This window comes from Pan paniscus, chromosome 3 (genome assembly GCF_029289425.2).
Source record: "Pan paniscus chromosome 3, NHGRI_mPanPan1-v2.0_pri, whole genome shotgun sequence".
Taxonomy (NCBI): domain Eukaryota; kingdom Metazoa; phylum Chordata; class Mammalia; order Primates; family Hominidae; genus Pan; species Pan paniscus.
The window spans coordinates 118473344-118490351 of NC_073252.2; the positions used below are offsets into that span (position 1 = coordinate 118473344).

Below are 17008 nucleotides of genomic sequence, written 5' to 3' on the forward strand. Positions count from 1 at the left end.
TTTCTTTCTACTTTTAAAGTTTTGGGTTTTACATTTAGATCTTCAATCCATTTTGAGTTAATTTTTGTATATGGTGTAAGGCTCCAACTTCTTTTTTTACATGTGGATATCTAGTTTTCCTAATACCATTTATTGAAGAGACTATCTTTTCCCACTGTGTAGTCTTAGCTCTCTTGTTAAAGATCATTTAGCCGTATACATGAAGGTTTACTTCTATGCTGTCTATTCTGTTCCATTGGCCTGTACATATCTGTTTTTATGCCAGTAAAAACTGGCATAAATACTGTTTTGATGACAGTAATTTTGTAATACGTTTTGAAATCAGGATGTGTGAAGCTTCCAGCTTTGTTCTTTCTCAGGATTGTTTTGGCTTATAGAACATATATTTTGTATTCCTCGTTTCATTCTAGTGACTCTGTGCCATCCATACACCCCCTTTATCTAGATCTGTGGTAAACAACAAGTCATCTGCCCTTTACTGCACTGATGCAACTGGGGTCAGATCTGTAGCTTAGAAAACTGTGGAATAGTTTTTATCAGGATAAAGCCAATTGGCTCAACTCACATACTTAGTCTAATAGTATCTTAAACAGCTAAATTTGTAGACCCCAATTTCATATTTTAGTCAGAGCAGAAAGAAACATTTTAATATCCTAAATATCATAATTTGAGTCCAGGAACAAAACCAGCTTGTCACTCTTAAAAGGGTAGAACTGGAGACTACACCAGTTATACTGCAGCTGAAACAACATAAGAGATGGATTTTATGCGAGGAGAGAAAGAAAGAATGAAAGTGATACAGTTGTACTTGACCCTGCTTTATATTCTTTTTTTTTTTATTCTGGATAAAGCTATGTACTGTGTTTGCCAGGTAGAAGATGAGCAGCAAACAATTATTTTACTTATGTGGTGAGCCTTTTGATTAGAAGTAAGGTCTAGAGATTTCCTACATTTCAGTAATAAAACTAGACAAGTCAAAAGTAATGATTGATTTCCACTAGTTAGATTTTCAAAATTCTTCTTTTTTTCTTTTTTCTTGAGACAGGGTTTCGCTCTGTTACCCAGGCTGGAGCGCAGTGGTGCAATCTTGGCTCACTGCTACTTCCGCCTCCAGGGTTCAAGCAATCCTCCTGCTTCAGCTGAGTAGCTGAGATTACAGGCAAGATTACAGGTGCGTGCCACCACACCCAGCTAATTTTTGTATTTTTGGTAGAGATGGGGTTTCGCCATGTTGCACAGGCTGTTGTCAAACTCCTGGGCTCAAGTGATCTGCCTAACTTGGCCTCCCAAAGTGCTGGGAATACAGGCATGAGCCACCGCGTCCAGCCTCAAAATTCTTAATTACTACATGTAGTAATCCACAAAAGGACCCATCAGTTTGCCAATTTAAATAAAAGTGTTATAATCAATTAAATGTCGCATTGCTCCCCATCTCCATACTCTTTATATGCCTACACAGAATGAGAACTATATAGTTTGCTCACATGTCATTAACATTTAGTTTCCAACCAGTTTTCATCCATTAAAGGCAATTTTGGTTCTTCAGATGCTAATAATTACTTTAGAAAATAAAAAGTATAGAGTTGGGGTCAATGTACTTCATGTTTTTATGTATTTATCAGATACTAAGGAATGAATAGATAATATATTGTTTTAACACTAATTCCAATAATGAACTCATTCAGCTTTAAATGTATTACTATACATGTGTCCAGATAAATTTCATATGCTAGGTATGAAGCACCAGATTTCTCTTTGAGAAGAGCCTCCAATACAAGCTCAGGCCACAATCCAAATGAGGCAAGATGAGACTGTGAGAAAGGCAGGACAAAGCCATCATCGCAGACTGAAAAGCACTCAATTCAGTGCTGTCAGACAGGATAAAAAATAAGAAATCTTAACATCAGTTTATTTAAAAAATGTAAAATTTTCATATAATCACAGAAAAGTTTTCAGTAGAAAAATGAAAAAAGATATGCCAGTCAAACATTAAAGAAAAAGATATCAGATAAAATTAAGGAAAGAAAGCATTATTAGATAGTCTGTAAGAAGACAAAATCAAAAAATAGTAATGGAGTGATTCACGTATCCATTGTGAGTTGGGACTCTCTTCATTTTTATACTATTTTAAAGAGATAAATTGATATTTTTTGAATTTTTTAAGTGTAGCTAATTCCTAGTAGGTCTACAGTTTCCCTTGTCAGGAGCAGTGATATTTTGTTTGAACTGTTTTGCATTGATTTAGATGATCAAGCTTCAGTGGTCCTATATGCTTTCTTAATTTTAAACATATGCATTATTGATATAATTCAATATCTTAGATTAGTTTCCTCCTACTACGTAATACGCTAAGGTGGCATGGGTTCAAGGACTAAGACCTTATTCTAATTGGCTAAAAGTTTGCATTATTAGGAAGCTAAACATGCTAATCAAATATTTAGGTAACTAAATATATGTTTTCATTTCAGAAAACTAAATACTATATATTTTCTAACTAAATATGAACATTTGTTTCAGTATTGTGTTAAGAATTTTTTTAAAAAAGGAAGAAGAGGAATTTGGACATTGGATCTGCAGCACTATTTTAGTATATAAGTAGTTGTTACATTCCAGACTATTTCCTGGGCCTAGAATATCTAGAATATTTTAACATGACCACAATGAAGGCTCCAGAGTTAATTTTTTATTCTGCCATACAACAAATTAACAATGTGTAGAGTGATAATACAGTTTTAAGCCCAAGCTAGCTAAGGCTATGAGTCAGCTCCAAAGAACTAGTGCCTCAGCTGATTCTGAAAAATCAAAGTTAAATGAATGCATAATTTCTAAATCCACTACTCAGATGATTATTTTTTGTATCAAGAAAATCTCACAAGATTGGGGCAACATCAAAATGATAAACATAAATTTAAAATAAAAGGAATACCTGAAACATTTGCCATAACTTTTATTACCCTTAAATTATATTTGTGAGCATCAAGTTATTTTTACTTAAGATGCTACTAATCAGGTCTCATTCATTCTTAGTTACCAGGTTTCATTCATTCTTAGTTACCAGGTTTCATTCATTCTTAGTGATGATCCTTTTCACATTGTTCTTTGTATAACCAGGAATGAGAAGAGAGGCAAGGAAAATATCTCTTATAGCCCTGAGACCAACTTGGCTCAACTTCAGAGGTACTTTGCAGATTGAGAAACACTTGGATGTATAAAGTATAAAAGCATGAGGTCTAGAGGTAATGGCAATTACATTTCTTTCATTCATCAAAAACAACTTTAAAGCAATTCATTTGGATTTTACCATAGAATGGTACTATAGTTCTATAGTAAAATAAAATGCTAACACCAAGTCTGGTAGTGATTTATATAGATTTATTATAGATTTATAATAAAATAAAAAATGCTATTGGAATTCTATATTTACACATGCTCCATTTATATACACGCAAACAAATGTCAATATCAATGGTAAAATTTTAGGATTTTAAAGAGGCACATTTCCTCCTACCTACCCACTTCCACATATTCATTACTCTAAGATGAGTTTTCATAAGCAACATTTAGATTTGTGAAGGAAAAAAATGAATATTTCTAGTACTTATCCTCTTTCCTTTCAGGCTTTTGTTTGAGAAAGGAAGCAGCACATAAAATCTAAAACAGAAACTAAGGCTGTAAGACCTTCTGTAATACATGTTCACACTCATGCATGAGTTGACTGCAATAGGTCAGAAGATATTTGAGCAAAGTAATGCACTTACATGTATATGCACTGCATATAAGTGATACTCTTCAGACACACACACACAGACACACACACTCATGTTTCTTGAAAATAACATGTTAACTATACTATGCAACCCCAAGAATTTATCACCAAGAATACTTCCATGGTGCAACTGCTGATTATAATTTACGAATAAATGCCTCTATATAGCCAACAACACACCATGAAAAGGAAAACAAAAGCCAGTTATTGTGAAACAAAGGCAAATTAAAGATACACAAACATCTTGAGTGTTAATATACTAAGAAGTGTTAATATAAGAATATTATAAAAGGGTATCTGAACCCACCTACATTATTGAACGTCTCTTAAATTTACTTAGCCAATTTCTAAGTCTCAATTACTTAGACTTTATAGGCACCTAAGGGTCTGGTCTTTTCCCAAGAAAATACCCCAGCCAAAATCTTTCACAGCAGGAAACAAAAGACATTTCAAAGTAGGTACCTGTATTTCAGCTTGTCTGTAAGACTTTTCCTCTATGATTATCTATGCTTTCAATTGATCAATCATGCCAAAATAGTGTCTTTTTTTGGTTATTACTAAGTAATTTAAAAGTTTTCGCAAGCAAATGCTAATATATCTGAAACTACCCATGAATACTTGTCTTTTGGATAAAAATTTACAGCATACGAATAGTCTACTAAGGACTTGTTTTGGTTTCAGTCCTCTGAAAGGAGAGAGTGGTGTACCACTCTCTGGTGTAGGTCCTTCTACACCATTTTCTAAAGATTTCCATGTCTATAAACCTTCAGCAGGATAAAGCCCAGCACCTCTTCCCTGTCTGTTTACTGCACAGCATAGTGACACCACAGTTTTCAGGGTAATTTCCCCAGCAGCCATGTGAACTGTGACTCACTGAGATTACACAAAATTGGAATTTGGACTCCTTTCAAGTTTTACATTCATCACATAATCGGGATATAAAGCATCCCATATAGAGAAAGCAGCATTCAAAGAAATATACAGGATGTGCTTAAATAATACACACTATCAAATTTTACAGCTGTCTTTATATATTCAAATGATATTAAACACACTATCATATTAAAATGAAAATACTTTAGATCTAAAAATATATTGTTGAAACAAATGATATAGTGAGAAACAAGACCAAAATTTATTTTTATAAAATACAGTCTATAATTTCAGATTCAAAATACTACATATAACTATACTTAAATATCTTCTAAATTATAATTTTAGGATTTATGTTTTTAAAAGTTATCTCTTCTGAGTTTCAAATTTAGTATTTTACAACATTCAAATGTCTACATTGAATCTTTGTGTTTCTTTTTAAAACTGGAACTGGGCAGGAATATAATTCTAAAATGAGATTCCTGAAGTCAAAGAACTGTGTCTCAGATAACCTTTCTCCTTAACTCATTAGAACCAAATAACTTCCTTAAAACTATACTTCCTTTCTTTTGACTGGGCTTCAGTTAGAGAGGTTCATGAGTTGGGCTTCATTTTAACATTTTTCTGGTTTTTGGATATTCCTCTAGGTTATTTTGACATCACTATTACGTTGTATCATATCATCTCTCCAAACAAGCTGTTCATTGTATGTTGCTGTCAAGTATTTTGCTGAAATATAACCTAAAGGAAGAAATTATGTTTCTTGCTTCAATTTCCCTTAAGCATCAGTGACAATTTCAATCATAACAATTGCCAAGTTTGTACTTTGTATTCTGGATTCCTAATTATATGGGATGATTGAAGGTAATTCAAAAGTGTTTCAGAATTACCTACTGCCAAGATTCTGGAAAATGTCTTTTGCAAAATGGAATGTTAATGCTCTGAGGACTGTATCTGCACTAACATGTTCTGTGCACTTTTATGGAAGGAGAGGGGAAAGGGCTATGTTCATCCTAACAAATGTGGAAATGCCACTATTGTTCTGCCACTCTGTTGCCAAATACAGAGAATCTATTTGGTTTCTATTTTTAATTATATATATTGGTATACTGTTAATTTCTAAAGCTAAACGGTCTAAATTCAAGAGGGGTAGCCTGCTGAATATTTAAATGTGATGGGCATTTTTGTGTAGAACTTATAAAAGTATTCCAGACCATGGATGTCTGCATCTGAATGATGAGAATAAATAATGTTTCCTAAGAATCCTCTAAAATGAGCAATATTTTAATAGATGTTTTAGTTATCAAATATCTATTTTAAACTCATTTGTTGCACAGAACTATTAGATAAGCTAAGCTCTTGGTTTGTCTTATAAAATAGTAAGTATTTATTTTCCTATCAAACTTGAGACTTTGATAACTTATTCTTACCTTCATCTGCAAGGAAATAGTTGGATATCTTGATTTATTTCTATTTAAATTGGTAAAACCAGCTGCAACAACTGGCATTTGCAAGTGAGTGCACACACACAGACACATACAGACACACAAAGAATAACAATAAAATAAAAAGGCCTATTAGGGAAGTATATTATAAACTTCATTACAGAGGGATGGCCAAGAAAGAGAGCCATGACTCCTTTCTCCATTTTTATAAGACAGAGCACAAGGTGCATTTTGCAAGGCTATGGAGTTGTATTTTTTTTCCATTTATATCATTTCTTGTTAAAAGTAAGACTTTTTTTTTTTGGTTGCATATGCATCTACAGACTCTAAATGTAGGCAAATAAGAACTATGAGACCAGTAAGTCACTTTTGGCTACTTCTGTTATGCTGATCAGGTGAGAAAAATCTGGGATTCATATTAGGAGCCCTTCTGAATAGTTTAATTCCTTTACAGCCCCCATTAGCTGTCAGCTACACCATGGATATTGTCCATGTGCACTTTGAGGTAGTCATTCCTCGTAAACTTCTTATGGCAAAACTGGCATTCTGCCAGGGGACGATTGGGATTATGAGTCATCTTGTGTCGAATCAGCATTTTCTTCAGGCTAAAAGCCAAGTCACAAACCTAGAAAAGACCCAAAGACCAACCATATTATACTGAAAAACCTGAAGATACAACAATTTATCATTTATACAATATACATTATGCAAATTCCTACTATCAAGTATGTAGAAACAGGCATAAAAACAAAAATCACTGTTGGAATAAACAAAATTTAACACTCACACTATTGGCAAATAAAATTAATAAGAGTTACTGCATTTAATCGGTGTCCTTTGTACCCGAATCACCCTTCCCTTTTCCCAGCTGCTGGATTTAAACATTTCCAGTGAAACAACTCCCTGGCAACAATACCTTTCTTATCCTAATGGAATGTATTTGCCATTTCATATTAAACTATTTAAGCAAAATGCTTTATGGTCTAGATGGCATCTCTCTCTATAACATAAATGGCATAAGACATTTCTCAGCAGTGATCCCTTCAGTTTAGTACCACTTGTGAAATAAAAAGCTAATGCTGTTTTAAGTATCATAAGCAGAAATTTATTACACACTATTTCTTTTTTCTATTTCTTATTATATACACTTTGTTTAACTAAGGAAGGTAACAAGTTTATTTCATATGAGCTCTGCCACATTCCCACCTGGCTCAACATGCATTAAACAGCCCCATAACTAAAAATATTAACACAGAAAATGCAAGGCACAACTGTCCAAGTTACCAAAAAAAAAAAAAAATGGAGTTTAAAGTTTGATGTTATTCAGAAAAATTCCACTGACATGAAACTCTTCAAAATCATATCCGTTGTGAAATAAGACATGTTAAATAATGTGAAAACACCATGAAAAATATAATGAGAGAGGAAATGGCTTGTAAAAATACTGTAAAGAAAGCTGGAGTTTTAATTGAGGTTAGGCTTGGGAAAATCTTACACTGAAACAAAACAAAACAAAAAATCCTTGCCCTCTTTCTTTATGGAGGAAAGAAGATTTACATTCACAGCAATAAGAAACTCAGAAAGGCTCAGGGCCCTAATTGGGTAAGAAGGGGGTAATCCAATAATAATGAATTTTGACACAGAAGTAGCAGCATAGTGTGGTATAAAGAAAATAAGCTTTAGACTCTGATCACTTTCCAAGGAAGCCTGCTCTGACCCCCCAATTTAAAACTGAAATGTGTCATCCTTTCTGGATTCCCTTTACTCTGTTCAAATTTACTTTTTACACAGTACCTGTCACTTTCTGTCCCACTGTAATTTACCTACTCTCTTGTTTAGTGTCTCTCTCTACTCACTAGAGTCTCAGCTCCATGAGAGCAGGGATCTTCATATACTTTATTCCCTTATGTCCCCTAAAGGGTACAACAATTTCTGTAAAGTAAGCACTCAATAAGTATTTGTTGAAGAACCACCTGGAATTCTGACTCTACTATTTACTAAGGAAATTAAATGACCAAGTATGCCTTTTAACTTTAGTTTCCTCACCTGTAAAATGACAATGTACTTACCTTGCAGGATTATTAAGATTAAATAAAATACTCTGTGTAAATAAGGGCTATACTGCAGACACTCAATAAATGTCAGTGTACATTTTTTTTTCTCTTTCATCTTCCTCAGCAGATTGGAAAGAATAGACAAATGTTAATGAGAGGGAGGCAAGGCCAGCACAAGTGGAATAGAAAGAAAACACCACTGTTCTAAAGAGTGGCAGTCCCCTGGAATATACAAGTGACTTTGCAAACAAATAATTTCCAAAAACAATAAAATGCAGCCAATTCATCTCAGGAAATGACATTTTCTTTTGGAATAGCTTGTAAGCATAAGGTTTGTAACTCAATACCTTTGAGGCAACTGCAAAACAAAGCCAAGTCCATGTTGCAAAAATCAGAGGAAAAGGGTAAAGACCCAGGAAACATGCAACAGCATAGCATATGACAGACTATAAAGTATATAAATTATAATAATCAATATAAAAGTATTAAGTACCCTTATTAAAAGATAAGACTCAATTAGGGTAAAAAGCAAAATGCAAACACACACATACTGTACTTGAGAAATACATTTACAAAAAATAACACATACACAAACACTATTTTAAGAGAGGGATTAGAATGTGCATGAAAGTGTACAAAATGAGGCTGATAGAGTGTAATGGGTACTAAGTAGTACTTCCTCAGAAGAATCTTGGATAGACAGAGAGAGAGAGCAAGCCTTTGAAGAACCAGGAGTATCACTTGTATGAATGTCTCCTAGTCAAAGATTTATATACAGGATGCTCATACAGAATCATATATAAAAGTGAAAATTACAAATGACTTATTTGGCCAATTAAAGTTAATAAGCATATTCATTTTGATATAATCAGATTTAGAAATATTCTTCAGCTGTTAAAAATATTAATCTTTTTTTTTTTTTTTGAGTCAAGATGTCGCTGTCACCCATGCTGGAGTGCAGTGGCATAATCTTGGTTCACCACAGCCTCGACCTCCCTGGACTCACATTTTAGCCTCTGGAGAAGCTGGGACTACAGGCAGATGCCACCATGCCCAGCTAATTTTTTTTTTTTTTTTGTATTTTTTAGCTATGAGATTTTACCATGTTGCTCAGGCTGATCTCAAACTACTGGGCTCGAGTGATCCTTCTGCCTCAGTCTCCGAAAGTGCTGGGAAAACAGATGTGAGCTACCACATCCGGCCGAGATTGTAATTTCAAAAATACTTAAAGGCAAGAAGAAACATAGAGAAAAGAAAGCAGAATAATAAGATCAAGGCAACTTAGTCGACAATATTGAAATAAAAATTATAACTATCTGTATTAGTAAGTATACGAAGAAAATGTCAATAGATTAATATTAATATTAGCTGACATTGGTTGGAAAATTGGGAATCATTTTATTTGTCTTCTTTTGTCTCCATATTTCCTCATTCTTCTCTAATTAAAAAGTGCATTTTTATAACCAGAAAGCAAATATTATTTTGGAATGAAAAAATACAGTTAGTTGGGTGATGGTTCCATGTTCACTTAGCAGCAAGTCCACTCACATCAGACTTCTGCCTTGGACTTCTTAACTCTCCAAACAGCTCTCTGAAATGTTATGGATAATCTCTACATTGCTAAATCCTGGCACTTTTGAGCCCTCATTTAACATGAATTCTTAGCATCATTTGACATGCCTTTCCCCTGTCATTCCTTTAGTTTCTATAATGATCTACTCTCCTTGTTTTCCTTCTAATTATCTGGCCTTTTATTCCCCTTTATTTTCCGGAATAGGCCCTTCCTCCATCCTAACTAAGTCAGTCAGGATTTCAGTGCCCAATCCTTGGCTTTCTTCTCCATTCACTAGGTATTTTCTCCTCTGGTGATCTTAATCGTATTCATACCTTTTGTTACCACATATATGGAGATCACTAGCAAGTAATATTTTTAGTCCAGTCCCCCTTCTGATCTCAACAGTGGAGTACTTAACTGACCACTTGGATAGTTCACTGGTACTCCAAACTTACTATGTCTAAAACTGAACTCAGAATTCTTGTCTCTCAAACCTAAGTCTCAAAAAATGGTCCGACCCTCCACCTGGTTTGACTGTAAATGTGGCAGTCAACCTTCACCCAATGTCTCACTCTTCCTCATCTGATCTAATCAATTACAAAGTTCCACCAGTTCTTCTTTGCACATTTTTCTCAAAGACATGAAGACATCTAATCGTCTCCATCTCCACTGCCACCACCTTAGTCAGAGACACTGTTTACTCAGACCAGTGCTTCTCCTTCACTAAGAAAATGTTTCAGCATGCAACTGTAGTATCTGTATTTTTAAATAAAACATACACATGTACTACTGTATTTATATATTATATTAAAGACAGACAAAATTTTGAGGATAAAGACAAAATAAATATTTTAATGCTAAATTAATATTTATGGCTTTATATTTTCACTAGACAAGATTTTAAGATGGGATACATATTTAGGGCCAAAGTCATCTTTAACAAATGTATAGGCAATTATAGGACATATAAATATATATATATATATATATATATATTTCAGATGTCTCCTTAATAATTTCCATTTTTGGCTTACTTCTCATCACATATGATGATGTCATTATATTTTATCTCAAATTGCTACTGACTAGTAGTATTAACTCTGCTTTTTGTTACCTTGTGTTTGTATCATTATTATTTTCAATCTGCATTTCTGTACAGGCTTCTTTTAGCAACTTGTTCATTTTGTAAGCATTACTTTATTTAAAAACAGATAATATAATTTTTATCTCTATTAGCCCAAGAGACACAAATTGCAATCCTAACAGTGCCCTGAAAGCAAACAAGTGCCTTGGGACTGTCAGCCAACCAGCATCAACATGGAATTGGCATTCTTCCCTTTGATCACATGTGATACTGCACCTCACAAGAGACCAGCCAGCAGTGCCCAAGCCAGGGCACCAAAGTCAAATCATCTGTTTAATGATAATAAAGTTTAACTGTGTTCCTGTTTTTAAAATAGCCACATACAAAAAGTACTTAGGAATATATCTAACCAAGGTGGTGAAAGATCTCTTCAAGTAGAACTACAGACCACTGCTAAAAGAAATCACAGATGATACAAAGAAATGGGAAAATATTTCATGCTTAGAGATTGGAAGAATCAATATCATTAAAATGGCCATACTGCTCAAAGCAATCTACAGACTTAATGCCATTACTAACAAATATCAAACAACCAATATCATTTTCCACAGAACTAGAAAAAACTATTTTAAAATTTATATAGAACCAAAATAAATAAATAAATAAAAAGCCCAAATAGCCAAAGCAATCCTAAGCAAAAAGAACAAAGCTGGAGGCATCACATGACCCAATTTCAAACTATACTATAAGGCTACAGTAACCAAAACAGCAGGATGCTAGTACAAAATCAGACACATACACCAATGCAACAGAGTAGAGAAGCCAAAAATAAAGTCACACACCTACAGCCATCTGATCTTTGACAAGGTTGACAAAAATAAGCAACAGGAAAAGGGCTCCCTACTCAATAAACACCTATTCAATAAGCACTGGGATACTGGCTAGCCATATGCAGACAAATGACACTGGATTCATACCTTTCAACCTATACAAAAATTAACTTTAAGATGAATTAAAGATTTAAATGTAAGAGCTCAAACTATAAAAATCCTAGAAGAAAACCTAGGAAACATCATTCTGGACAGAAGTCTTGGGAAATAATTTATGACTAAATTCTCAAAAGCAGTTGCAACAAAACAAAAAATTCACAAGTGAAACCTAATAAAACTAAAGAGCTCTGCATAGCCAAACAATCAATAAAATAAACAGACAACTGACAGAATGAGAAAATATTCACAAACTGTATCCAGCAGTTCTAATGTCCAGAATCTGTAAGGAAATTAAACAATTGAATAAGCAAAAAACAGCCCCATTAAAAAATGCAACTAATATCTGTATTTTTAAATAAAACATATATATGCACTACTGTATTTATATATTATTGCAAGAGACATTCACAGACACTTCTCAAAAGAAGACATATAAGTGGATACAAACATGAAAAAATGCTCATAATCATTGATCATCAGATAAATGCATATCAAAACCACAAGGCGATATTATCTCACACTAGTCAGAATGGCTATTGTTAACAAGTCAGCCAGGCATGGTGGCTCACATCTATAATCCCAGCACTTTGGAAGGCCAAGGTGGGCGGATCACCTGACGTCAGGAGATCGAGACCAGCCTGACCAATATGGAGAAACCCTGTCTCTACTACAAATACAAAAATTAGCTGGGTGCGGTGGCGGGTGCCTGTAGTCCCAGCTAGTCAGGAGGCTGAGACAGGAGAATTGCTTGAACCTGGGAGGCGGAGGTTGCAGTGAGCCAAGATCGTGCCACTGAACTCCAGCCTGGGCGACAGAGCGAGACTCTGTTTCAACAAACAAAAACAAAAAACAAACAAAAAAAAAGAGGTAAAAAAAAAAACAACAGATGCTGGTGAGGCTGCAGAGAAAAGGGAATGTTTATACACTGTTGGAGGGAATGTAAATTAGTTCAGCCACTGTGAAAAACAGTCTGGAGATTTCTAAAAGAACTTAAAACAGAACTACCATTCAATCTAGTAATCCCATTCATTACTGGGTATATATGCAAAAGAAAACAAATCATTTTACCAAAAAGACATATGCACTTGCATGTTCATTGAAGAACTATTCACAATAGCAGAGACATGGAATCAACCTAGGTGCCATGAACAGTGGACTGGATAAAGAAAATGTGGCGCATATACACCATGGAATACTATGCAGCTATAAAAAAGAATGAAATCATGTCCTTTGTAGCAACATGGATGCAGCTGGGGGCCACTATCCTAAGTGAATTAATACAGGAATAGAAAACCAAATACTGCATATTCTCTTATAAGTGGGAGCTAAACATTAACATAAAGGTGGTAACAATAGCGACTGGGGACTAGTAGAGCAGAGAAGGAGGGGAGGAGATAAGGGTTGAAAAACGACTGGGTACTATGCTCAGTACCTGGCTGATGGGATCATTCACACCTCAAACCTCAGTATCATGCAATATACCCATGTACAACAAACCTGCAGATGTACTCTCTGAATCTAAAATAGAAATTGAAAAAAAAATGGGAATCAAAGAGGTAATTTTTTCTTCCCATATTCCAATGGATGTCATGTATGCCTGCTGCAATGTACATCTCTTCACTCTGAAAACTAAAGCCTAGATTATTGCAATAGCCAGCTTCATCATCCTCAAATAGAGGTGGTACAACTTCCCCTCTCTGCAGGAAATGTTTGGAATTGTGGGGGGTATCTCACTGTCTCAACAAATGGGGAATATTACTTGCATTTTGCATAGGGGCAAGCATGCAAGTAATGCCCTCTAATGTGCAGGACACGCTCATACAAGCCAAAAGTAACCCACTGCTAAATACTGTCTGAATCTCTCTGCATTCCTCCTCATCCTCTCCAGTCCATGCTCCACATAACAGTTGAAATGATTTTTTGAAAACACAAATGTCACAATATTACCTAAAATTGTTCCATGGTGTCTTGCTACTTGTAGGGTAATCACTGAGCTCTAGCCAAACTAAACAGGCCTCCTCTAGGTTCTTGAAGAAACCATTGGGCTTCCTGCCTCAGAACTTTCTCACTTCTCTTTACCCAGCTTACTCCTACTCATCCTTAGGAAGCCCACGTGACACATCTGCCAGGTGATGGTTGGTCTCTGTTAAATGCTCTCATAGCGGCCTTTACTTTTCCTTAACAACACTTTCCTCAAGTGTCATTCATGATTTGTGTTATTTTTTTTATGTCTGTCTCCTTGCTAAACTAAAGAACATGAGGGCAAGAGTAGCCACTACATAAAAATTTCTTGAATTAAAGGAAGAAATAATGGTTGATAGATTCAATGATTGATTGATTAAATCTCTATGGACAATATAAGTACCCCCAAAGACTGCAGAATAATCCTGGAGAAATTGCAGAAAGTATCAATGGAGAGTATTTTCAAGTGAAAGAAATGCTAAATTGTTTTTATAAGTATATATTCAAGTTCATAATCATAAAGAAGATCGATTTAACATTTATCCCCATGTTCTATTTCTCTCGCCCCTTCTCCAAACCCAATGACAGCATAAACAACTGATACCAAATTCTTCAATGGCTTCTTATTAAAATTAGATTCACAATACATTTCCTAACTTGGCTGCAAAGCCTCCAATTCTCTTTTTTACTTCACCCTGAACCCCTCTCTTTCTCTCACTGTGCTCCAGCTCCACCAGCCTTCTCTTTCCCCCATGCCCATTCCCAGCCTCAATTCATGCTGTTCCTCTCCTGAAATGCTCTTTTCCCTATGGCTGATTCTTCTCATCTTTTAGGTTACTTATAGCCTCATGGCTTTTTTCTTCCTTCTCTTTCCCAGTCTTTATCATGAATTGTAATTGCATGTTAATTCATGTATTTTGTTTTTTTGTTTTGTTTTTGTTTTTCTCTGGAGACATGGTGTCTCTCTGTCACCCAGGCTGGAGTGCAGTGGTCTGATCATAGCTCACTGCAGCCTTGAATTCCTAGGCTCAAGCAATCCTCCCACCTCAGCCTTCTGAGTAGCTGAGACTACAAGTGTGTGCCGCCATGCCAGCTAATTTTTTATTTTTGTCTTTTGTAAACATGGAGTCTTGCTATGTTACCCAGATTGGTCTTGAACTCCTGGGCTTAAGCGATCCTCCTTCCTCGGCCTCCCAAAGTGCTGGGATGACAGGCATGAGTCAGCATGCCTGGTCTCATGTATTTGTTTAATGCTATACTCTACAAGAATGTGAGTTCTATGAGGGCAGGACATGGCATCTTCTACTATTTCATCCCAGTGTCCAGCACAGGACCTAGGCTTAACTATCTTACAACTTTCACCATGTTCCAGGAGCCACTCTTAGCAATTTCTAAATATTAACTTGCTCAATCCTCACAGTCATGCTTTTAAGTAGATATTAGTATTACTATTAAACCCATTTTACAGAAGAAAATGAACACACAAAAGGTTACCTAGGTTTCCCAGGTTCAAAGAACTAGGTGGTGTTTCCAGAATTTAAACCCAGACAGTCTGGGTTCAGAGTCTATCCTCCCTCCCAAGGGCCAACTATTACTAAAATATCTCATTTCAAACAGAGATATGTGAGCTCACCCTACTTTTTCCATTTGCCTGGCTGACACCATTAAAAAATATATAAAAACCACTGTGAAAATGTAAGAAAGGTTCTCAGACAGTTCAGCTTGCCACTGTGGTGGGAGGGATACAAAGTGCAAGTCCATTTACACAGTTACCATGGGAAAATGAGAGCAATGGCAAGCTGGAAAAAATGGAAAGGAAGTTGAGCAAGATGCTGAAATCATTGATAATGGGTCTGAATTAAGGAAGTCCTAGAAGCTCCACACTAGGGATGAGACAGGAACACTCCAACAGCTTGCTGAATGAGAGCCAGAGTACAGGATTAAATATCAGGAGAGAGTACCTGATGTCACAGTTGTAAAACTGACTACCCAGACATTAAAAGCTGTTTTCATGAACCTGAATGCAGTCAGTAAAAGACTCCAAATGATGCTCTGTATAAATCAGCCAAATTCAAGAACTTTCATTTTACAAACAGGGGAGAGCAAAAACTAGTTCAAGTAGTACAACACGGATGCTTCCTTTTCTTTCCATCTGTGATTCGTATCCAAACTTTCACCCTACTCCAACTTAGGAGCGCATTAGGAAAATATTTATTCTTACTCTAGACTGGAGGTAAACTGATTTTGTTTTAAAATAAAGTGAAATAACATATTTAACAGAAAGCACCTAAATTCTAGATAAGTATCTTCAGTTAACACATACTTATCACATACAATGTGCCTACCACTTCTGCTAGGAACAAAATGACAAAGAACACACTGTCTAGCCCTTGTGGAGTCCATGTTCTAAGTGGAAACATTTGTAAAGTCATGAGCATAGTACAAAGAGAGGAACAGAGGAGCGTGCAGTCCATGGCTTGGAGAGAAGAAGGCAGGCTTTAAGGAAAAATTGGCAGAAGGCCTGGATCTGGAAGGATGCATGGCGGTTTATCATGTCCTAAGCGGGGGAATGATATGACAGGGAGGGGGAAGAAGATAGGCACAGGTACTGTGAGCATGAAGAACATGGCTCAGCTGGGGAAGTGAAAAGAATTCACAAAAGCTAAAGATTAGATGTCACTAGAGAAATAAATTGAAAATAATTTAGAGTTGAAAGCTAGAAACAAATCCTGGAAATCATGGTAATCATTTCAAGAAAGTGGACGTATGTTTTGTAAGTGGTGGGAATTCACTAAAGGATTCTAAATAGAGACTGAAACTAAAGTATAATTCAGTTAGCAAGCAAGAGAGTAAGAAACTGGAGCCAAGGAGGCCAGTACTATTGTTCCACTCCAGACCAGAAATGATTTAAACATGAACAAAAGCAGTAGTTATCAATTCATTTCTTTATCCATTCAAAATATTGAATGCTTCCCACATGCCAGGCACTGTTCTAGGCTTGAGGATCCAACAATAAATAATAAAGACAAAACCTTGTGTCATTGAGCTTATAATAAATGATAAATAATTAAACAAATTTTTGGTGGATATAAGTGCCATGAAGACAAATAATATAGAATGAGAGCTAAGGAAGTAATGGAGATAAGAGAGAAAGTAATTTGAGCAGAGATCTGAAAGAAGCACATGAGCAGGCCATGAAGGAACTGGAAGAAAAGTGTTCTAGGCAGAGGCAACAGCAGATGCAAAGGCCAAGATGTAGATTCAGGGTAGGTTCAATGTG

General features: G+C 35.5%; 1 protein-coding gene across 2 annotated transcripts in view; it reads right to left on the reverse strand.

Annotated features, from left to right (window-relative positions):
• Positions 1 to 3352: 3352 nt before the first annotated feature.
• Positions 3353 to 17008, reverse strand: part of PRDM5 (PR/SET domain 5) — a 230660-nt gene continuing 217004 nt past the window's right edge. For both annotated transcript variants that reach the window (XM_034959083.3, XM_034959084.3), the window contains one exon: positions 3353 to 6709. In XM_034959083.3, the coding sequence (XP_034814974.1) occupies positions 6545 to 6709 (165 nt within the window). In that variant the 3' untranslated portion in view covers positions 3353 to 6544. The remainder of the gene's footprint in view (positions 6710 to 17008) is intronic.